The following is a 23485-nucleotide window of genomic DNA, read 5'->3' as shown; positions in this document are numbered from 1 at the left end:
TTTTAAAAAATTATTATAATTTTTTAATATGAAAATTTTAGTTATTCATTTGCAAGTGAAGCAAAATTATTACAAACTAAGTCTAAAAGTATTAAAGCATTAAACAAGTTTAGCTCAACCAAAAGTTAAGTTCATTGAGGTCCTTACAAACCATATCACAATCCTAAAAAACCTAAACAACGTGTTCAAACTCAATTTGAGGGCCTTTACTCCTAACACATTGAATTAAATAAACACCATGCATGCAATCTACAAAACGATCAATCCTGCACTCACTCCATCATCAAAAGGTCAAACAGCCCACGATCCAACTCCTAAAAAATGAGCCGGGCTAAATCCTCCAAGAATTTTGGGGAAAAAGGTTTCGCCTCCACCGTTCCCGTCATCCTTAAATAAACCGACTATAAAACAAGACATATTTTATTGATGGAAAGATATAAGCGTAAGTCCATGACTTTGTGAGTAAAATACACATGAATTAAACATTATTTATGCAGTGAATTCAACTATCTCATAAAAGGTTTGCAAATCATACGTAATAATAAAGTGAAGTTCTTAATCTAACGATCAACCATATAACATGATGATACAATATAAATATAATACATAACAATTAAGAGAAACATGGTACAGTTCAACTCCATATGATCTATTAAAGTACTTAACCCTTTCTTGGTAGATGGTCTCGAGCGAACTGTAGTACATTACTGTGCTCCAAATATTGCCACATACATTTTTATGTTAGTGATCAAACCATATTTAAACTCTGGGTGATCCACACCACTAACGAAGCTATATTTGTGACTATAACGTCATGTGAAAATCAATTAACTTGTAATTGTCTCCATGGTTTGCCTCCCAGCCTTATCTCTCACATAACAAGACTCAAGGATCATAACATCTCCTAAGAGAGACTACAGTAGAAGACTTTTAACTATAAGATAGAGATAGCAATAACTAAAATCATAGCCACAATAACCAGAGTAAATATAAAGCATCATAACATAAATAGATCTCTAAATATATCGGTCAGATGCCAGTCATCAAAATAATACAGACCACAAGTAGTTGTTCTGAAATAGCATCAACGCCTAAGTTTAAATAAAGCTAACATAATCACAATCTCGATCATCTCTAGTTGAGTAGATCCTCCATCATCCCACATGGACTTGAGCCACACCGGGTCCAGATCCTAAAAAATGACTCGAATCAAGTCCTTCACCACCACTAGTTGGTTCTCCAAATCCATCTTTAGTTAAGCTAGCTAAACCGCACAATTTATTCATAATTGGGGGGAGGGGGGGAGAGAAATACAAGGGTAAATAGTACATGTTATAATCATGTGAATCAATGATGGTTTAACTGCATAGTCTACCCGAGATATTACTCCTTCTTAATTGGGTTGGCGTTGCCCAAAGGGACCTGTAATACAATGCTAGTGCCCCGACTAATGTACGCTACCGTCCATAATGCTAGCAGTCCGATCGACTTCGACCTCGGGTGACCCACGCTAATAATGATGTACGTCTTGTAGTGACCTGCCAATTAAGGTTGTGTCGGTCACAAAATAAACATTGGATCCAAGGCCCATATATCACATTCAACAACACATTTGACCATAAAGTTAATATGTATAGTAAGCTCATGGGCGTTATCGCGCACGTACCGTTGTACCATGTTATATGATGCAATTAGTCTTATCGTCTTTTATATGCATACTCTTATAATTTCACCTTGTTCGTTATCTTGTTTAAGTGGCACATTTCCACAAAATGTAGAGTTGATAGCATAGCAAAAATGAAAAATGTGTTTCATGAGAGTTGTAAAAATGCATATTTGGTACAAAATAATCGTGCAATGCGGAAAAAATAATAGCTAGTATCATGTGAGTTTGTACTCATTTGGGTCGTAAAGTTTCTCTAAATGTTCCTCCGGTAGTCTCTGTAGTGACCAAAATAATTAACTAAGCTTAGGTAGCTTAGTTAGAGGGTTAATTTACATTTTAGGTCACTAGGAACAGTTGTGAGGGCATTTTGGGGAATTTGGACTTTCTAACCGTACGTAAGCATGGGGACCACGCGAACGTACGCATAGGGACCACCCGGACGTACGCATGGGGACCGCCCAGACGTACGATGACTTTGGTTGACCACTGGGTAATTCTCGTACGTATGATGCAGCCTTTGATCCGCTGGGTAAACAATACGCGAACGTACGCTCCTATAGTACCGTACATATGTTACTTTTCAGAACAACCCTGCAGTGCTCACAGCTTTTTCCACCTATAAATACCCCACCCCTACATGATCCTTACCCCCATTTAGCCTCTGTGGCCCCTCGTAGAGTTGTTGCTTGAGTATTTTTGGTGAGTTGAAAGTTCTTAGAGAAGGAGAGGTGATTTTTGGAAGTAATCTTCTAAGCTTAGCTTGTTCATTACTTAGTTGTTATGCTGTACTTTTCATAGATAGCTTAGTTAGTAGTTTTGAGCTTCTAGTTAAGTTGTTTCTCTTTAATCTTTATTTAAGAGCTTGTTTGGTATTGCGGTGGGATGTAGAGCTTTTGTCAAAAGTGTTGTTATTGAAAAGTTGTTACATGTTTGGCAACAACATGTATTAAGTACTTTTTTAAAGTCATTCTTGGAGGTAATCTTCTAAGCTTAGCTTATTCATTACTTAGTTGTTATGCTGTACTTTTCATAGATAGCTTAGCTAGTAGTTTTGAGCTTCTAGTTAAGTTGTTTCTCTTTAATCTTTATTTAAGAGCTTGTTTGGTATTGCGGTGGGATGTAGAGCTTTTGTCAAAAGTGTTGTTACTGAAAAGTTGTTACATGTTTGGCAACAACATATATTAAGTACTTTTTTAAAGTCATTGATGTTGGTAACCAAACTAAGAAATAGTTCAAAAATGACAATAAAGGGCATATAATGTTATTGAGAATAATAAACGTATATAATCACCAAATAAACAAATAAATAAATTCTTTTTTTTTTAAAAAAAAGTAAATAAATTTGTGTTATTTGTAAATAAATTCATAAAAAAGTAAATATAAAATATAAAATATAAAAAATTAAAAATTCCCCACTGCAGTCTGCAGCGTATGCGGCAGTGGGGATACAAATTAAATAAAATTTTAATTTGTAGTATTGAATAGGTTTTAATAAATTCTTATAATAAATTAAAATTTTGATTCTTTATGAGCTTTGGGCAGAAACCCACATGATGCTCCTCTTGAACTACAGGCAGAACATGTGCAGGCATGCCATGCCTTGATTTCCCGTACAGCACGCGTGCTACAAGGAAACCAAGGGAAAAGAAGGGAAAAACCCTATGTACGTGTGGTTTCCCCCTCAGCGTGGGGGAAACTTGAGATCTAAATCTCCCATGCCTTTCTTCTCTATATTTTTCGTCCATATGCCTTCTTCGTCAATATTTTTTGTGCAAATATGATCTTCGTCCATATTTTTCTCTCTTTTCTCTTTTTTTTTTTTTTTTTTTTTTCTAAGTTTCTTTTCTGCAGGTCTCTTATATATATATATTCATTATGATTTGTTTTTTCTCACCTCCAACAACATCTTCGTTTTCTGCCAGATCTTCCTCGCTCTCGAGCAGCTCCAACTGCAGCAACGAGAATGACGAATCAAAGAGGTTGGAAAGAGATGGGTATGGTTGTCATTTGTTGAAATAGGCGTAGTCATTTTTGTCGGTTCATATATTTCATTAAATGAAAACTGCGGCGCGCCTTTCTTCCAGAAGTCCGTTTGGGCAGAAGCTTCACCCCAAACATGGTTTTGAGCGCTTGGAACCTCAAAAACGATTTGAATTTTTTTTAACCAAACAACTCTATTGTTTTCTGAAACGAGCTTCTGAGGCCTTAGAAGCGCGTTTTGGGTCTGCAACCGCAGACCCAAACAAGCTCTAAGTTGGTTTAGCGTTTCACCTTTGTTGAATGAATTTTTCTTATGCATGGAGGTATTATTTTGAGATAGGTGGCCCTAGAGATCCCTTTGGTAGCTTTAAAAACCAGTTTGGGAAGATAGGAGGACATTTGGAATAAATGAGGTTCTACTTGAACCTTATGGGTGGACGTACGGCCAAGAACCTAGATGTACAACCAGGAGCATTCCAGGGAACGTCATTTTGGCTAGTCATCCGATAGCTTCTGTTTCAATGTTCTAGGTTCGTTTTAGTTAGACTTAGGACTAATGGTAGGTTTTCCACAGATTTGAATAACCCGAATCTTTTGGAGGGATACTCGGAGAATTTACACAACCCAGGTGAGTTTTAACTCACATAATGCTCGTTATTTATTTTCCTGCAATGCACAACTATTTTGTGTACCAAAAGATGCATATTTACAACTCTCACGATATACACTTGCTGCACATGAACTCTGTCATTTGTGAGAATGTGCTACTTAACAAGATAATGACATTGATATTTGTAAAATTATGCATGTAAAATACGGACAAGATTAATTGCATCGTATGACATGGTACACTAGTACATGTGGGATAACGGTCATGGGCTTACTATACATGTTAACTTTATGGTCAAATGTGTGTGTTGATATATGGGCCTTGGATCTAACGGTTGTTTTGTGACCAGCACAGCCTTAACAGACGGCCACTACAGGACGTACATCATTAGTAGCGTGGGCTACCCGAGGTCGGACTCGGTCAGGTTGCTAGTGTTATGGACGGTAGCGTATAATGGTCAGCGCATCGGCATTGTATTACAGGTTCCTTGGGATAGTGCCAACCCTACTAAGAATGGGTAATATCTCGGGTAAACTATACTGTTTAACTATAACTATTACTCATGATTATAGTATGTATTATATTATATTGCATCCATGGATTGTCATACCTAAAATGTTGCATTCTTTATCAAATGGAGTTCATTACTAAAATGGTATGGGTATTATGTGCATTAACTCTGACTAAGTCCTTGGACTTACCCATTTTTATTTTTCTCCCATGATGTATAAATTGCGCGGTTTAGCTAGCTTAAAAGAGGATGCTTACGAATTGGACTTGGGTGATTGCTCAAGATTTGATTTGAGTTGTTTTTGAAGATTTGGATCTAGTGTGGCTAAAGTCCATGTGGGATGATGGAGGAACCACACGGGCGGATATGATAGAGATTGTCATCTTTTTGGCATTACTTAAAATTAGGCGTTGATCTTATTACTTTATTGCAAGACAATTATCTTTTGGGTCTATAATATGTTTATTTTAACGATTGGTCTTTGACTAGTATATTCAGAAGATCTATTTATGTTATGATGATTTATCTTTACTCTGGTGAATGTACTTGTGGCTTATAGTTATTGCTTTCTATTCCTGTAGTTTAAAAGTCTTTCGTTGTATTCTCTCATTTAAGAGAGGTTAGATCCTTGAGTCCTGTCCCATAAGGGATGTAGGCAGTGAGACTAACCATGGAGTCAATTACCAGTTAATTGATTTTCACGGGGCGTTACAGTCTTAAACTCTCTGAATTTGTTCTAAGTTCGAGCTAAAACGAAGCCATTTTAAGCCTAATTAATTATTTGGGTCACTACAAGACCCATCGTGAGTCAGCAGACTCATGGTTGGGTCACGGCCACGACCCAGCCTGGGTATGTTGGGTCACGACTAGACCCGCGTGGGTGTGGCCTGTCCCACGGGTCACAATACAAATTTTTTTTTTCTTCCAAAAAACTAAAATCGTTCGGTATTTTGGTCATTTTTGGCATTTCCGTTAGAAGTTAACGGTTAAAACTAACAGAGATGTGTAAATTCATTGAAATTAAAAGTTCAAGGGTGTAAATTGAGAGTTTTTGAATTTTGATGGCGTCTTCTCAAAACGGGCGATAGTTAAAGGGTCTAAAGTAAAGTTTATCTTAAAAAATAAGTATAATCCATTTTCGGTTGACACGGAACATCTGCCTAACCTTTAGATGCGGTACGGTCCATCTTTCCTAAGTATGGACTATCAAATCTCTTAATTAGTTATACACAATCAATAAATAAGCATAATTTATCTTCGGTTAGTACGAATCCTCTACCTAAATTACACTAAACTATGGTGTAGACAAATTCGTATTATTTAGGCATGACCTATCAAATCCTCTTGATCATGTGTCAATTAAAACCGTTGTATAACAATCATTCATATAATCACAGAAAATACGAATGATTGAGCTCAATTAAGATAAAAAACTTTCTAAAATAAAAGAAAATTTTCACAATGATTGAATATAAACTTTAAAATTAATTTTCTAAGTTATATAACCATCATGTATATAGAAAAATTATGGGGTAACTTTACTGAAGACCCTTAAACTTTCACCCAATTTGACAAATCCCCCTTAAACTTCAAAATTTCTCAATTTAGTTCTCTAAACTTTCAATTGCAATCAATTTGGATCCCTTCGTCAGATTTTAAATGTTAAATGACGTTTACACCATTGAATTTTTTATAAAATTTCAATTTTACCATTAATTCCAAAACGTTTTTTTATTTAAAAAAACGAAAATCAAGGATATTTTAATCTTTTTTTGGTATTTCTAACAGCTAAATTTGACAGAAGGGTTCAAATTGAGAGTAATTGAAAGTTCAGGAGACTAAATTGAGAGATTTTGAAGTTTATAAGGGGGTTTGTCAAATCAAGTGGAAGTTTTGGAGTCTTCAATGAAGTTACCCCAAAAATCATAAAATAAAATCAAATCAAACCATTGTTACTTGGAAATGGCTACATAGCCTACATCAATACCCTATTACATAATTAGTTGCTCATGGCAGTGCTGGGATGGCCTGCTACCTTGCTCATATTCTCTTCAACTCTTCAAGTCTAAAAAAAGATCATTGTGTGAATTATCTCTCTAAAACCAAGCATTCATTTTCTTTTGAAGTTTGTGGCCTATTTTTTTGGTTTAGACTAAACCCTATGAGCCATTGGAGTCCCAGACTCCCAGCAATATAGAATTTCTGTCCCTTAGTCGAATTAGGAGACCTAGGCTTATTTCCAAAACAATTTTGTGTTTCTGTCTAGCAGATTGGCGCGCGTGCGCTCGAGCTCAAGGAGTAATGTGCTCGAGCCTAAGGGTATAAGCGCTTGAACGCATCTAGAGTGCTGAGCTCGATCCCTCTTGCTTCAGGAGCTTCATGAAGTGTATTTTCAGCCCAAAATCAATGAAATTTCTTACATCTTTATTTAAAACATGAACACACTAAAATAACACAAAATCAAACAGATAACAACACTAAGAAATTAACATATGCGAGTTAAGGGGCTTGAATGTACAATATTTGACGCTTATCAGTAGGGCTGTAAACAAGCTAAATATGGGCGAGCCAAGACTGTCCAAGCTTGGTTCATTTAAAAATTTCACGAGCTCAAGCTCATGCCGAGCTTCAAAATTTAAGCTTGGCTCGGCTCACCAAGGAAAATTCCTTGTGCGAGCCGAGCTCGAGCTCGCCTAGTAGCCAAGTCGAGCCAGGCGAGCTGAGCCAAGCCGGCTCAACTAATACAAACTTAAAAAAAAAAAAAAAAAAAACTTAAATGACTCATCTTCCCAATGAGACAAATTATATTAGTAAAAACGATTTACTTCCCAACCAACAAATTGAGGGCAACTTTGATAAAAAAAAAAACCGTTTATTATATATACAAATTATCTAACATTATTTTTTTTTTTTTTTTATTTTTTTATTTTTTATTTATATTATCCATTTAGCTCTTTATATATATAACTAAACCAATTAACTAATTAGTTAACTTAGTTTAATACACACAAAACACTAGTTAACTATAAATAGTTATACATTGTATGACTACATTATTAATATTTTAACTATATATATTTAGCATTTATGCTACGTACTATATAAGCATAAATACTATTTAATAAGTTATATATTATATAAGCTATTTTAATATATATATATATATATATATATATATATATACGAGTCGCGCTAATAAGCGAGTCGAGCCCCTGTACGAGTATGTTCACGAACTTTAAACGAGCGAGCCGGGTTTTATACGAGTATGTATCGTTTACTAATCGAGTATAGTTTTGTGTCCACGAACGGCTCATTTAATAATCGAGTCGAGCACGAGCCAAGTTTTATCGAGCCGATCCGGAGCGAGCTCACGGGTAGTTTTGTTCGTTTACAGCCCTACTTATCAATGACACAAATTGTAGTTTGAAATAACTGCAAAATAGGTGTGAGTTCATAAGGGTAAGTGCATTTATTTTTTTATGCATCTAAGCATTTTAAACAATTGAGCAATGTTATACTTCACATCCATTTATCATACCCTTGACAAATAGTTGATATTACGTGTTTTAAGTAATTTATGTTTTTTTTTTTTTTAAAAAAATAATTAACATTATAAGCCACTTAAAATATGCCATCCTAGCTTGTGTGATATGAGTGTTATAAATGGATGGAAAATATTGCATCATTGTAAACAATTTTACGAAATTTGTTTTTTCTCGAAGAACGTTTTTTTTTTTTTTTTGTAATAAATTGTTGCCTACCAAGTATTTTTGTTTTCTAAGCTTTTTAGTTTTCCTAAGCGCCTACTACGTATTTCTTACCCACACAAATTTAATGAAATTTATATCCTTGTAATTGTATAGGTTTTTTTTGTAGTAAGACAAATGTTACCGTTATTCTTAGTATTCTTCTGATTTTTTTTTTTTTATGTAAATATTGTTTTTTAAAAAAGTTAAAAAAAAAACCCTTACCCACCAATTCCTCTCTTTTTTTTTTTTTTTTTTTTTTAATAAAAAATATCCACATAGAATCATAAGAAATCATAAGGAATACGAAGAAGTGTAGTAACATTTATCATATTTTTATTCCCGTATAGGCATTTTCCATTTGAATCAAAACAAATGAAAATGGCTATCTCTAGTGGATCTAATTCATTATTTTTCCTAAAAAAAAAAAAAAAAAATCATTCTTCTTCCTTTTTCAATTTACTTATAAATAATAATAAAAGAAAACCTTCGAATTCTATATAAATTGTCTTAGAAATTTTGTTCTAAATTATCTTAGAAATTTGAAGAGAATTAAAATTAGGCTAATAAATCACAGGACTCACTCTTTACTCTTCTCTTTTTTAAGTTGACTTAAACAGAAACTGATCAAGAAGCGGACGTGGCACGATCATCTGCTATCTGGGCACAGATTTCCTTGACACGTGTCCCACACCCTGTCCGTCGCGCCCGCCTTGCGCATTCTAGCAAAGCCAAAACAAAGGCGCGGCAAACGAAGTTTGATATAACCGGCAAAATTTCTTCACCATCTCCTTTGGCGGGAAAATCAGGGATTTTTTTTTTTTTTTAATAAAAGTTTTCCATATTTTTGTTTAATAAAAAATTAAAATTTTGTTCACATCAAATTATTTATATCACTTTCGCACCCAACACTCAACAGACAGAGGAGAAGGAAAAAGAAAAAAGAAAAAGAAAAAGAAAAAGAAAAGAATTCAGAAAGTAAAACCAGAGCATTTATCTGTGACAGCAAAGACTGTGAAACTCAAATCCCTGGTTGCTTTGTGCGCAATCGGCGATTTCTGGGGGCGAGGGTTTTTCGTTAGGGTTGGAAATGGTGGTGGAGACCGTGATAATCGACATGGATGAGGACCCAAAGGGCCAGGAAATGAACTGTCAGGATCGACCTAGAAAGACCCAGAAGCGAAAGAGGGCGTATTTGGGACAAGAGCCCCCAAAACCTGAGGAAAAAGCGGCACAGATCGAGGCTCTGAGCGCAGAACTCGACGGGTTGTTCAGTTACTACAAGGAATTGAAGGAAAAAAGAGTGGTTTTCGATCTGGGTATTTGCGGTTCGACCAATGCGGTGGTGGCGGCGTCGATGGAGGAGAGTGAGCTTCCATTGTCGAAGCTTGTGGAAGAGATTCACGAGAAGGTGAAGGGGAGAGGGGTCACGGTGGCGTCGGTGAAGAGCAGTGTGCTGTTTGTGGGGCAGAGGGTGATTTACGGGGTGCCCAATGCGGAGGCGGATGTGCTGGAGGATGAGTCCGAGGCGTGCCTTTGGTGTTGGGAGGTGAGAGTTTGGGTCTTCTCTTGGTTTTTCGTTTGTTTTGGCGTAATGGGTTTATTCTACTCTATTATGGGTTTATGCGGTGCATTGTGTTTGATTTGGTGTTGGGATGGAAGTTTCTTGGTTGCTGTTTTGATTGTTGTGCATGTCTGATATGGTGTTGGTTTTCGAACTTTCTTGCTCGGTTATGGATTTTTGACATTTTTGCTTACTGGATTTTTTTTGGGCTCCTGTCGGTTTGCAATTGGGTATGTCTTAACGGGTTTGTTTTATTTTTCGTTCTGTGTTTCGCGACTCTATTTTTGTTCTTTAACTGTCGTACGTGGTGTCCTTAATTTTGGTTAGCTTCCAGGTAGTGGATACATTCATCGTCTTGTTTGTTTCTGGATGTCTCATCATTCTTCTTTGCCGTGATAGTCTAGAATTTTGCTTTTTCGCGGGATAGTATGCTCATTGATTGGATATAATCTGGTGTAGGGAGGGAATCGACTTCGTCTCTGCTTTAGTTTTGATGTCTGTGTAAATCTTTTTGAGATTGTCCTGTTAATCGGTATGCCCGAAATGTGGATATATGCAATTTTGTGGTTGATAAATAATTTCATTAATTTATTTTTGAATATTAATATAGTTTTTATTCATTTTATGTGTTTGTCTTTCTTGTTCTTTAACAGTGTCAAATGTGTAATAATAAGTTCTGTAGCTTTTATTGGAGATTTGATATATTTGATAGATTTTTTTTCTTTCACAGAACTGTTTATCTTGCTCTTTTGATCGTTTATTGTCCTTCGACTTGCAGAGCTTATTGGATAACTCTAGAATTTACTTGTTTTGCAATGTCCTGGGTTTATTGGGTGTACTCAGTATTATTTCTTGTGTTCCACCATGGTTATATGTTGTCACCTCTTAGCAAATCTTATGGGAGATTGCATTGCTCACTCTTCACCTGCTTTTAATGTCTATGTAGCACATGTAACTTTGTTGACTGCCATCTTTGTGTTTATTTGGTGTATCTACTCTCTGCCGGTGTATTAATTGGTTTTTTTTGATTATTTTGTAGACAAGGGATGTAAAGTTGATTCCGAAACCTATGCGTGTAACCTTGAATTTTAGGCGCACTTGTCGAAAAAAGATCCATGAGAGGATTATTGCAGTTTCTGGTAAGTATATGAGTGCTTAAATATATGGCTTTATTTGTTTATTCATTATGCTTTGAGTACATTACATATTCAGAACGGAGAAACGTGAGGTTATCATTTGTCCTGTTTGTTCCTATTCATTGCTTGTGGTTGAACTTTATGTGCGATGGTAAAAGTCTCTTGTTTGTCAAAAATTATAATCGAGTTATGTTGAAAATTGTGTATAATTTTAAAAGCTAAGGAGTAAAGGGGGTTTAAGATTGGTAATATGCCTTGGGTTGTGGAGCATTATTACAGTGAGTGACCTTGAATAGAATATTTTGATTGAATATAACTTTTGTTCTTGAAAAATTAAAGGAAGAAATGAGCAAGAAAAAGGGGGGGGGGGGGTGTGGATTGTGGTTGGAGAAAGGCATTCCATGTTCTTTGAATGAGGCCAGAGAAAGAAGATGCATCAGTGGAATAATGTTATAAAGATTGTGTAGAGATTTTTGGAGAACAAAAAATTGCTGCCTTGCCATGTTGAACTTTCATCTGCTCTAGGTCAATATTTTGAGTATTGGGGTTGGATTTTCGGAGAGTCTTAACAATGTTTCCTCTTTGGGTGGCTCGATTTTAGCATGTGATGATTATCACATGAGCTGAAGATCTGAAGTTTTGTATATTCCCAGACATTTTGGGAATTGACAAGCCACGAGCAAGAGAAATGGTGATCCCTCATTTATTGGACAAAAGGTAAATGCAACAGTTTTAAAGTTCCATACAAATGGAAGAGAGGGGCTTATAGAGTGGTTAAAGCAGGAGGTTTATGTCTATATATTTAGATGTATAGTAAAACTTTGGTAATTCTTTAAGCTCCTATTGATTATTTCTCTATTCACACTTAGGTGAGTCTTGCGCTCTGATAGAGTTTGTGGCATATTTCAGGAATGATGACAGCATTACGAAAGTCAGAGACTGATAAGAATTGCGAACACAACCTGACAAAGGCATTGGAAAAGCTTGTTAAAGTGCATAATGAAGCAGAAATACGTTCATATATGGATAAGCTGTTACATAAAAATGGAGCAGACATGTATGTATCTGCAGTGGATCTATAAGCTTGGTGCTATTATTTATTTTTTAATATTTTCCCCTCAATTTGCTGTGTAGGGCTGAAAAGGAAGCAAAACGAGAAGAGAAATTGCTAATTAAAGAAATGGAGAGAAATAAAAGAGAAGCTGAAAAAGAGAAGAAAAGAATGGAACGTGAACTTCAGAAGGAGAAAGGGCAAACTGTAAGTGTAGTTCTTTTTTATGGCATTTAGTTATGGCTTCAGCTGCTTTCTTAGTAGATCTTCACGGTGACGAGATATGTTGCTTGAGTTCATTGATCATACTTTTCTGCAAGGTTACAATAGTTTAAAAACAAAGAAACAAAAATAGAAGTCTCCCATAGGTGCACAGGTCTTTTGTACAGAACAAGCTTTTCATTTGTTTGCAAAGAGCTTGTGGGCTAGATGTTCTGTCATAAAATGGGCTGAATAGTTGATATGAATCTAAATAGTTAAGTTTATCTTATTCCTAATATACTGGTGTCATGCCCGTTAGGGTAGATATGGCTAACTTAACTTTTGTTAACTCTTTCTGCTTAGTTGTTTTTCTGCTTCTTACTTGTATTTCTTTGAAGCAGCAAGAGGAAGCTGAGAAGGATCAAAGGCGTCGAGAAAAGGAAGAAGCTGAACTGAGAAAGCAACTTTCTATACAAAAGCAGGCTTCAATCATGGAACGTTTTCTTATGAGAAGCAAAACTAGCCCATCATGCAAGAATGACCAATCTTCAGCCAAAGCAGCCACATCTGATTCATCAAGTAAAAAGTGTGGAAATATGCCTGATGCAGTTACTTTATCAATGGACTCTGCCCTATCGTCAAATGATGACATCAATGGTGACGAAATCCGCAAGTGGGTTTCCTCGTCATACTATTTAACTCTTTGAGCCATGTTATTCTTGAAAATCTTGGAACTAAAGTTTGATGCACTATGCAGGTTACACTTTTCTTCTTGGCGCTGCTTAGGTCATTCTATCTGTTCAAACAGAAAGCAGCATTGGGGCATTCGTCAGAAGCCTAAGACTAAGCTATTTAAGGAGCTTAAGCTCTCAACTAGTAGAGGACTGGCTCATGATGATGACTTGGGCATAGATAAGCTTGTTTGTGGATGGGGAGAACAGACTTCTGATGAAAGATCATACCATGCTAATGCAGATAGTTCTCTTTGCAATGTCAGTAAGTGTAACTGGGGGAAGCAGTTGTTGCAGTTTGATAAGAGCCATAGACCTGCATTTTATGGTATTTGGCGTAAAAAAAGGTAGGCTCCTGTTATATTAATTTGACTTTGTCTTCTGTTCTATGAGACTAATATAGATCTTATTAGAATATTTACATTGTGTGTATAGAATCAGAATTTTCTAACAAAAGTGTTCTTGTAGAATCCAACTTTCTAATTACTTGTCTGCTTACCATGCTTAATTTCAAATGAATAATGCCTCAAATAATTGATTAGTGATTTATGTTTTGATAGGTAAATATAGGTGGCATTTCTCATCTATTTGTGTGCATGTCTCTGCTTGAATTCCCTAGGTAATGATGAGCAAGCAGAAGCAGAAAATCAATTGCTCTTCAGTGCTTTATATGTTGTGGTTCTGTGTTGGTGTTCTTTGTACTTCTATTGGACGTGGAGTTTCTGTAACATTATATCCAAAAAGTGATGTGGTTTTCAATAATAAGATTATACAAGCAATTACAGATGTTACAATGAGTTTGTACCTTATAAATTCTGAAGTATGCCTTTTAAACTATTATAATGATTTGAGCTATTAAACGTGAGTATATGAGATGTGTGTGTGTGTGTGTGTGTTTTAAAAAAAGCAAAAGGGTAAAAGAGGTAACCAGAAGCTGGAACTTCTATTTAGGTGTAACCATAGTAGCAAGTTACTGCTAAGGCAACAATCAAGAGGGGTCTAGACAGGTTTGCAATGTGGGGATACATAGGCTCTCTTTCAAGACACATCAAAGCCATAGAGTGACCTCAGCCTGATTAAGGGCATAGTGACAGGAAGCCGGTGAACATGGATTAATGGACATAAGTCTTGTCTCTTAGTATCATGCCCATAGCATCAAAACTGTAGAGTGACCTCAGCCTGATTAAGGGCATAGTGACAGGAAGCCGGTGAACATGGATTAATGGACATAAGTCTTGTCTCTTAGTATCATGCCCATAGAGACTCGGATCCATGTCCTCCCCCTCACCAAACCACATGGGAGCAAGTCCCTTACCACCAAGCCTATCCCTCTGGTGGTTATATAGGATGTGGTTGGGACTTAATTAATCTTTGTTTTCAGTATATGCAGGTACACTATATAAATAAAAAAGATGATGAATCAGCGTATGTATGCATGCTCCTCTCAAATTTGGTCTATTCTTGTTAGAAACACATTGCTTCATATGCTCTTCTGAGTCATTTTAAAGTTAGATTTGATTTTATTACTGCCTTTGATGCAAGAGTTGGAAATTGAATCTTAACATTATATAATATCTGTAGTCTAGCTTGCACTTTTCTATACTTGTCTTTGAAAATGTATTGTCTCAAGAAGCTACAATTGATATATAGTATTCTTGTAAGGTTTAACAGAGATGTCTCACCTAGGGTGTTGCTTAGACCCATAGAATGCCATGGGGTTGAATTTGGCATTGATTTTCTGTGCTTTTATCTATCTTTTCAGTCATGTTGTTGGCCCACGCCACCCTTTTAAGAAGGACCCAGATGTGGATTATGATGAAGATAGTGATGAGGAATGGGAAGAGGTACTGTCAAAGTTTTGTTAATGCAATTAAATCCTTTTCTTTCTATGAAGTTATTTAAATTAATCCATATTCTAAAGATTATGTCCAAAACTGACATCCTAATTGTCCAGGAGGACCCTGGTGAAAGTCTTTCAGATTGCGATAAAGATGAAGAAGAGGAAAGTCTAGAGGAAGGATGTTCAAGAGCTGATGAAGAAGATGAGAGTGAAGATGGATTTTTTGTACCTGATGGGTATCTCTCTGAAAATGAGGTATGAGCTGACAGTTGAGACCCTGCATTTTACCCATATGCTTTATAGTGTGCATACTTCCCCCTCCAAAACAAGATTAAAAATTGTGTTCGTATTAGTCCACGGGTAATGTATTTATGGATGATCCATACTCTGATTTGGTGGTTTTGTTAACATAATATCCAGGTTGCAAAAGTAATTTGATGTGTAGAATGACAACCTCATTTCCTAAAGTGCCCTCACCTGCTATTTTTGAAGTTATTAGAGTCATTCTTACCCTTATCCATTGTTAATATAGTCATTGGTTCTAACTACAAGTGAAAATGTCTTGCAGAGGATATTAAATCAAGTAGCTACAAACTTCTGCTTCTTTACATTTTCTTTATCTTTTGTAGAGAAGTTGAATATTGGAGGAGTCCACTTTTGTTTCTTCTAGACCACTTGCATTGATTAAAACCACATTAAGAAAACTCCTGCTTGTACATTTCTTCGAATTTCTAACTATATGAGCAATTCAAATTTGATCCACCTTGTTCTGATATAATATCATCATTATAAAAATATCTTTCTGCTAGAAATATGAAAGAAGTGAAAATGAACTATAATTGCAAATAAAAAGTCACCCAATACAAGGTATTTCATCAAGTATGAGGTACCAAGAAGATACTATAATGTGTGAGATGTCCAATACTTGAATCACGAGAATGTGGGAGCTCATTGAAGCACATTTATGCATTAGCTTCATGGAAATATTTGAAACTTGCCTAGTTTATTCTATTAGGGTCTCAAAAGGTCTTTGCTTGTTTGAATTCTATTTTGCTGCAACTTCACTGAGATTCACAGTGATACTTGTAAATAATAAAGACATAAAAAGGTGACGACTTCCAAATTATGAAAGATGAAATGAGATTGTCTTGAAATTCACTGTTTGTTTATCTGACCCCAAGGGCCTAAGATTTAGCCACAAGTTCAATCACCATGAGCACACCTAAAAATTCATTATCTCTAGGATCTGTTCTTTCTCACAATATCAAATCCACTTAAAAAATACTTCTTTAAAATTTGTTTGTTTTGTGCATGCAGGGAGTACAAGTTGAGAGAATGGAAACTGATGTTGCAGTGGAGGAGGCCAGAAGCTCACCTAACTGTAAGCAAGACTCAAAGAGAGATGAGTTCTGCTCATTGCTTCGACAGCAAAAATATCTTAACAATTTGACTGAGCATGCTCTTCGGAAAAATCAGCCCTTGATTATATTAAATTTGATACATGAGAAGACTGCTTTGTTAATGGCCGAGGATCTTAGTGGTACTCCTAAGCTGGAGCAGATGTGTTTGCAAGCTCTGAGTATGCGTGTTTTCCCTGATGGCCCACCCATAGAGATATCGATTGAAAACACTCAAGATGAGGATCAAGAAGCTTGCCTGTCGGGTTCCAAGGGCAGCAGCACGCCAATCTCAACTGTGAATGCCATAACGGAATCAGACTTACCAACAATTGTAAGTTATGCATTTCATTCGAGATGTAAAATCAGACATTCATGAGAGAAAAAGATGTGTGTGTGTTTTTTTTTTCTGCAGCTTATTGATACTATGAAATTTCAGGAAGGAATATTTTGTTCTTGCCCTTGATTTTATTGTGATGGCATGCAATCCTTGGGTACTAACAGTAGTCTTGCGGTTTTTCAGGTGTCTGCAATTCAATCATCCCCACAGGGCATCAGTAAGGTTGTAGAATCTTTGCAGCAGAAGTTCCCTGCTGCCTCAAAGACTCTGTTAAGAAGTAAAGTACGTGAGGTATCGGATTTTATGGATAACCGCTGGCAGGTCAGTGACTCTTTTTTCTGCATGGTGAGGGTGAGGATACCTGTGTGCATGCATTTTTCTAAGCATCTGGAAAGAAATATGAAAATGGAGATTTTTGGTGAAGGGATCGGATTGATATGTCCATACTATTTATAAAGTGAATTCCCCACTTTTGTGTCCGCCATGTGAAGACAAGTTGACCTCAAAAAGGCTAAAAAACTGAATAGAATATGCTACTACCGAAAGACTTCTTCATTAATTCTCTTTTATATGTAAAATGACCTCCTTGGAAATTGACTATCTTTGGTTGATTTCAAATCACGCAACACATTATAGAAGGACAAAAATAACCTTAAAATGAACGAAAAATTAGAATATTGTATTTTAATGAAAAATTAAAAATAAATTATATTTTTATGGGAATTTTACTCCGTAAAATTCTCTTTGACTAATGGAGATAGCATCTTTTTGATATTTTAAATCCTGTAATTCGAATTACTCTTGAGAAAACTTTCCTTTTCTCATTAGAATAATGAATATTTTGACTCTCTTGATGAAAGATGCATATGTGATTATTTGTTTCATGTCTTCGACTCCGACTATGCTCAGTCTACGCTTAGCTTGTTGGATTTTAAATAAAAGAGTTGGTTATGAATTGCTGAAAGGTATGATTATCTTGTGATGCAGGTCAAGAAAGAAATTTTGGACAAGCTTGGCTTGTCGCCAGGTACTTGTTATGCACTAAAATCTGGATTGTCTTAGATTTCATCATCTGAAGGATTTAATTTATTTATCTGAGACTAATTGAGTTTTCGTTTTTTCAATTACCAGAAAAGGGTGTGGGGAGGGCAAAAAATATTGCTGCCTTCTTTTCAAAAAGATGCTTGCCGCCTACTGCTAAAAGTATCAACAACAACCCCAATGAAACCTCTCCTCAGCCATCTTTGAAGCCAGGTTTTGCTGACCAGGGGGTATCACAGTTGCACATATAATAACACGTGTAGCCTCCTTGCTTTTGTTTAGTGATCTGGTTTCTCTCACAATGCTAGCTCTCCCCCATCCATTCCTGCCTCACTTTCTTTCATGGCATGTGTTTGTCATTTGCTGGTCTTCCCGGATACTGAATTGTTACACTAATTTTTTTTTTGTTTCAGATGAGGGAATTGAATTACAAGTTATTAGTGTTTTTTTTTTGTAATGTAAAAAGTTACTTCTTATAAATCAACATTCATTCAAAGATAGAATGTTGGAATCCCCTATTGTTTGCACCAAAAGAAAAACCAAGCTTTTAAGTGTCAATTAGAGTGCCTTTTTTCATCATATGCGCATTCTCAAAAGTTGGAAGCTTGTTTGTTGCGTCTCTCCCCTGGCCTCTTCGTCTGTCTCTCTCCCTCTTTCCCGGATTAGGATCCCGGGCTATTCTTAAAGAATTGCCGGCCAGCACTTTTATAAATCTAAGCCATTGGATATATCTAAAGGCTTAGAATAAGACACTAAAAAGTGGGTGTCTTGTCTCGGTCCCCCCTTCGCTTCTCTTGCCCTCCCCTTCTTCTTTTCAACCTCAATGTATTCTTCTGGTTGGTCTTTGTCAAAATTCGGACGCCGTCTCTGAATTCATTCCTTTTTTTTTTTTTTTTTTTTTCAAAAGTTTAATGGGTTTGCGTCACTGTACCACGCCTTTTCAAATGTTATGATGATACCAACTTTTATGGCTTTTCTGGGTTCTAGTAGCTAAATTGAGTAAACATAATGATTATTGTTGTGGAAAACTTTTAATGACCCAAGCTGCAAGTAAATCTATTAGTGGGAATTGTGGAAAACTTTTATTACTTTTCTGGGTTCTAGACTTCTAGTAGCTGGTTTGAGTATACATGTTGATTATGGACCCATAAACCAAAAATATATTTTTTTTAAAAAAAAATCCGATGAAAAGGAAACCAAAGAGGAAATGTGGATTAGTTGTGGCATGACTCGGTTGTCATCAATGGAGAGAGAGAGAGAAAAGGAGAGGGAGAATGAGAGATGTCAAACTGAGCAGACTTGGGTTTTTTGAGAGCGAGTAACAAAAATGAGTAATGTTAAGGACCATTTTTTTATTCTCTTAAAGCTGATGTGACTTTTAAAATCATCATTAAATTTTAAATGAATTATACTTGAATTTTGATTTAATAGTGATTTTGAAAGCCACATCAGCTTTTGGAGGATAAAAAGATGGTCTTTAACATTACTTAACAAAAAGGGGTCTGGTTTTGGTTTAAATTTTGGTGTGTGTGTGTGTCTTTTTTTTTTTTTCCTAGAAAAAGATGAAAAAAAAAAAGAAAGGAAGAAGCAAGCTTTTGGGGGAAAAAAAAAAAAAATTCAACCTCGGGAATATGCCTCCCACTTTTTAATAGGTGTCTTATTTTAAGCCATTAGTTATATCCAATGACTTAGATTTATGAAAGTGCTGATTCGCAATTTTTTAAAAATAAATGGGGATTTTGATCCCCTTTCCTTACCCCATTTAGTTTTCTTTTCTGCAACTTGACCTCTTAGTCCTATCCGACCCGCCTACACCGTCGTCGCCTATCTTAATTCTCTTCACCTTTCTCTTCCTCCTCTTGGCCTCCCTTCCCTCCGGTGGGGGTTGGTTTCCCTCCAAATCTTCCACCGGCAAAAATTTATTGATCCTCTCCTCCCCTTTGGCAGCTCTTCCTCGCTCTCCTTAAGCCTTACACCAAGTCACTATCCTCAAGTCAAGGGCCCTTATTTTTTATTTTTTTCTGCTTCATTATTTTTTCGTAGGTGCTCCAATTTGTGATAAGATTCCAAGAGTTTCTATCGCTTGAAAATTAAAAGAAAAAAAAAAAAGGGGGATAAATGATCATTTCGAGGGGATTGCCGGATTTGGTCTCCAATTGATTATTTTGAGGGGATTAACTTTTAAATAGTGTAAAGCAATTTCCTTGATAAATTGTCATATGACATCTACTTCATTTCACGGAGAGGATTTTTGTAGCGACTTAAAAGGAAAGTGTTAGCCACATTTGCGTTATGGCTTTAAGATGACTAATCAAGTTATAATTGAAATTTCTTAGAATCACTTTCAACCTCAATTTTTTCTAATAAGGAACTAATGAGCCTTAGCATGTATGACCAATTCATCTTTTCAATGTGACACTAACTTTTTAGGATGCCTCAATCATCTTGTGGTTCACTACTGATTGAGCTACTCCTTGATAGCACAATTTCATATTATTCTAGGAACATAATTATAACAAAATCACCTACTAATGGGAAAATTGCAATCATGCACTTATTACAAAATAATTCCTAAGAATTAATAGAAAGATTGCAATAAAATTCAATTATTATGATTATGGGATTTGGGAAAATATTATATATATATATGGAATCTATCGTCCCCTAACCCATCAAAGCAACGTTGTTCTCAAAGTTGATTATTAATGAAATCTTAGTAAATTAGCTCAATCCATGTCCTTAGGATTACTGCACTTTCCCTTGAGAGTCACCTCTGTATTGCTCAACATAAATCTTATAGTCAATTTTGAAAAGTTCCAATAAATACCTCAAAAAGCTTGCAGCAAGCTACTCCATATCCAAACAATTAATAGAGGTTGAATAGTTTACAACCCCAGATGAATTAGTAGTTAATTAAGGATATAGAAGGAGATTAGGGAGTGATGAGTAGGAAAATAAAAATGGGTGCTCATAGATTAACATACATAAAGTAGTAGGAGAGACTAGCTAGCTAGTTTCTTATTTAAACTATATATATATAGATATTAATTTATGCAAATAAAGAGAGAGGGAGTCATCTTCTCCTTCCGCCTGAGCCGCTTTCCCTCTGGCAATTGAAGTAAAGAGCTGCCACCGGCAATCCCAGATTGTAAAGCTCAGCAAAGTCCTTCGTATTGAAATTTTGGCGCCACCCTGGTGCATACACTGTCTGCCTCCCTAGTTGACGGAACAACACAAACACAAACCGGTGAATCCCCACCGTTGGTCGTGGACTTTCATAGCACACTACCTCTTGCCCTACATTCAATATCAATATCCATTTCATATTTACTAATTACGTACCACAAACAACAACTAATATACTTTTTTTTTTTTTTTTTAACTAAAATATATAGGAAAATGACAATGCTTTGCCCATAGTCATTTTCACCAACAATTTAGATTATTATTAATTTTACTAATAATATGGTAGAGAAAATCATCAAATCCTAAACATTAATTTAATTAAACTCACCAAAGCTTGCGCCTGTAGTTGCTGGAATATCAGTCACCAACCTACCAAGTCCACAGAGACGAGATCAGTTCTTAATTAACTTATAAATTAATATCGAGCCAGCCTAATTAATTTAAATATATTATTATTGTGTGTGCTTCGGCCATTTTTTTTTTTTTTTTTATTATATATATTGTTTCAATTAATGGTTTCCTGCTGTATAAATAAACCCGGCCAGCGAATTGAATAGGCTTGATTGATCGTCAACGTTCTGTTCTCTCCCTTGGATGGAGGAATAGGTGTCACCAATTATCATGCACTGCAGTGAAATTAACCTTGGCACTCATGAGGACAAAAGGGTAAACATATATATACCAAAACTTGAAAAAAAAAAAAAGAAAAAAAGAAAAAAAAAAAAAAAGGACAAGGAATGTGGAGTTTAGAGAAGATGATGGACAGTGAAAATGATTCTCACGTCCCAGACAAGAGAAAGTTATGGAAATATTGTCTTTGTTTAAAAAAAAAAAAAAGGAAAAGACAAGGAAAGAAAAGAAGAATAAGAACAAGAAGAAGAAGAAGAAGAAGAAGAAGAAGAAGATAGGGTTTATTTCTTTGATAGTACAAGGAGGGGGTCCCAGATTAGATATCCAAAAACATTTGTGAATCCAACGATACTTAAAATAGTGGTCCTCCTCCATATAATTTTGTTGTGGCATGAGAATGAGATATACATATCAATCCATCAATCCAACAAACACCAAACACCAAACACAGACAACTCTACTGTACTACTTTCTAAACAAAACCCCTCATCAGTTTCTGCATGGTCTTGGTCACCCTCTAAGCAATTATTTTTTGCCTTATCCTTTCCGTACAATTACCCATTTTCAATTTCCCATATATATTTTAAATTAAAAAAAGAAAAGAAAAGGTTTTTCACTTTCTGATCACATGCATATCCCTATCTACCTATATCTCTTCTTGATTTCCACAGTTTTAACCCACCCATCACCCATCACCCATCCCATTCCCCCCACCCCCCTCTGCAGACATGGATTGTCTTGGTCTATGACTCTATACTAAACACTTTATTTTTTTTTTTTTGGACTCAGACACTTAATCACACGCAGAGAGATTAATGGAATGACTTTTTCATATTATTAGAAAGAAAAAAACAGGCAGCTCTCAAGCACGAAACATATATGATTAAGGTTATACACCTACTTAAAAACCTTAAACCTGGTGGGAAATTAAATAAGCAACCCTAATTAAGTGTATTTAGCTCACCAATGCAAGTACTCCCTTAGGTTGGGATCGCTTGGACTAGGAGCATCAGGATCCACCATAACCTGCAGTATATATGAATATCATCATCATTATCATCATCATGATCAGAAGAAGAAGAAGAAGAAGAAGGAAGAAGAAAGAAGAAAGAAGAAAATGGAGGTTAATTAATTACCAGAGTGTAGAAAGTCCTGAGATCCTCACCGCCAATATCAACCCTAGGCTGGTTGACAAGCTGGGAGGGCTTGAGCTCACAACCATTATTGACCTCCCTGTTGTTGTTGTAAGTGACCCTGAGAGAAATGGACCTTGTGAAGGGCTCCAAAACGTCCCCTATCACACGCCCTACCGTTAAAGGGTCCCTATCTCTCGGCATACCTGGCCTATATATTCTTGTGCTCAGCTTCAATGAGGGGATTATGGCCCCTTTTTATACATGCCTTCCCCCCACCTTTTGCTTTTCTTACATTAAATAGATTCTAACTTTTTTACTTTATGCTTTTTATATTCTAACTCACTCTTCCAACAACATCAGATGCCAGCCAATAAACATCCATTTACTGATACTCTTCTTCCTCTTTTCTTCAGTGGACCTAAGTTTTTTATTCTGCTTCATCTATATATATATATTTTTATTTTATTCATGTGTCGTTTTGGTCCCCAGTATCCTATATACAATCTTCGTACACAAATATGATATGGACCTTCTACATCTTTACTATTTATATAGTTAATAAATATTAGACTTTTCGATTTTGAAAATAAAAAAAAAGTTGAGATAAAGCAGGAAAAACAAAAGACTAGCTAGCATATCCACCCCCCTTTTTTTTCTTTATAAGTATATAAAATAAAACAATAATGAATGATGACACAAGATAACGTACGTCTACGTAC

The 23485-nt window shown here is 35.8% G+C and overlaps 2 protein-coding genes across 3 annotated transcripts; one reads left to right on the top strand and one right to left on the bottom strand.

Annotated features, from left to right (window-relative positions):
- The first annotated feature begins 9447 nt into the window (after positions 1 to 9447).
- On the top strand, positions 9448 to 18255 carry LOC132170678 (chromatin assembly factor 1 subunit FAS1). Its single transcript, XM_059581749.1, has 12 exons — positions 9448 to 10062; positions 11117 to 11216; positions 12123 to 12270; positions 12348 to 12471; positions 12867 to 13138; positions 13223 to 13543; positions 14959 to 15040; positions 15151 to 15291; positions 16354 to 16767; positions 16957 to 17094; positions 17761 to 17800; positions 17905 to 18255. Exons 1-12 carry the CDS (start codon positions 9604 to 9606, stop codon positions 18063 to 18065), a joined length of 2400 nt encoding a protein of 799 aa, XP_059437732.1. The 5' UTR covers positions 9448 to 9603; the 3' UTR covers positions 18066 to 18255.
- A 2406-nt stretch (positions 18256 to 20661) lies between these two features.
- Positions 20662 to 23094, bottom strand: LOC132170679 (protein HEADING DATE 3A). Of its 2 annotated transcripts, none has more exons than XM_059581752.1 (4): positions 22767 to 23094; positions 22595 to 22656; positions 21329 to 21369; positions 20662 to 21030 (listed from the first exon to the last, which is right to left on the bottom strand). In XM_059581752.1, the coding sequence occupies exons 1-4, from the start codon at positions 22965 to 22967 to the stop codon at positions 20888 to 20890; spliced, it is 447 nt and encodes a 148-aa protein (XP_059437735.1). In that variant the 5' UTR covers positions 22968 to 23094; the 3' UTR covers positions 20662 to 20887. The 2 variants fall into 2 exon arrangements, with proteins under 2 accessions (XP_059437735.1, XP_059437734.1); XM_059581751.1 differs by having other exon boundaries at positions 20672 to 21111; positions 22767 to 23085.
- Positions 23095 to 23485: the final 391 nt, after the last annotated feature.

This window comes from Corylus avellana, chromosome ca2, assembly GCF_901000735.1.
Source record: "Corylus avellana chromosome ca2, CavTom2PMs-1.0".
Taxonomy (NCBI): Eukaryota; Viridiplantae; Streptophyta; class Magnoliopsida; order Fagales; family Betulaceae; genus Corylus; species Corylus avellana.
This window is presented reverse-complemented; position numbering and strand designations above follow the sequence as displayed.

Bases quoted from the DNA above. Each gene is read 5' to 3' on its own strand.
- LOC132170678 (XM_059581749.1), top strand. From the start codon at position 9,604: ATGGTGGTGGAGACCGTGATAATCGACATGGATGAGGACCCAAAGGGC. The intron at 13,544-14,958 runs GTAGGCTCCTGT...CTATCTTTTCAG, and splicing joins GGTATTTGGCGTAAAAAAAG to TCATGTTGTTGGCCCACGCC. The intron at 15,041-15,150 runs GTACTGTCAAAG...CTAATTGTCCAG, and splicing joins GTGATGAGGAATGGGAAGAG to GAGGACCCTGGTGAAAGTCT.
- LOC132170679 (XM_059581751.1), bottom strand. From the start codon at position 22,967: ATGCCGAGAGATAGGGACCCTTTAACGGTAGGGCGTGTGATAGGGGAC. The intron at 22,657-22,766 runs GTAATTAATTAA...TATATACTGCAG, and splicing joins TCAGGACTTTCTACACTCTG to GTTATGGTGGATCCTGATGC. The intron at 21,112-21,328 runs GTGAGTTTAATT...TATTGAATGTAG, and splicing joins AACTACAGGCGCAAGCTTTG to GGCAAGAGGTAGTGTGCTAT.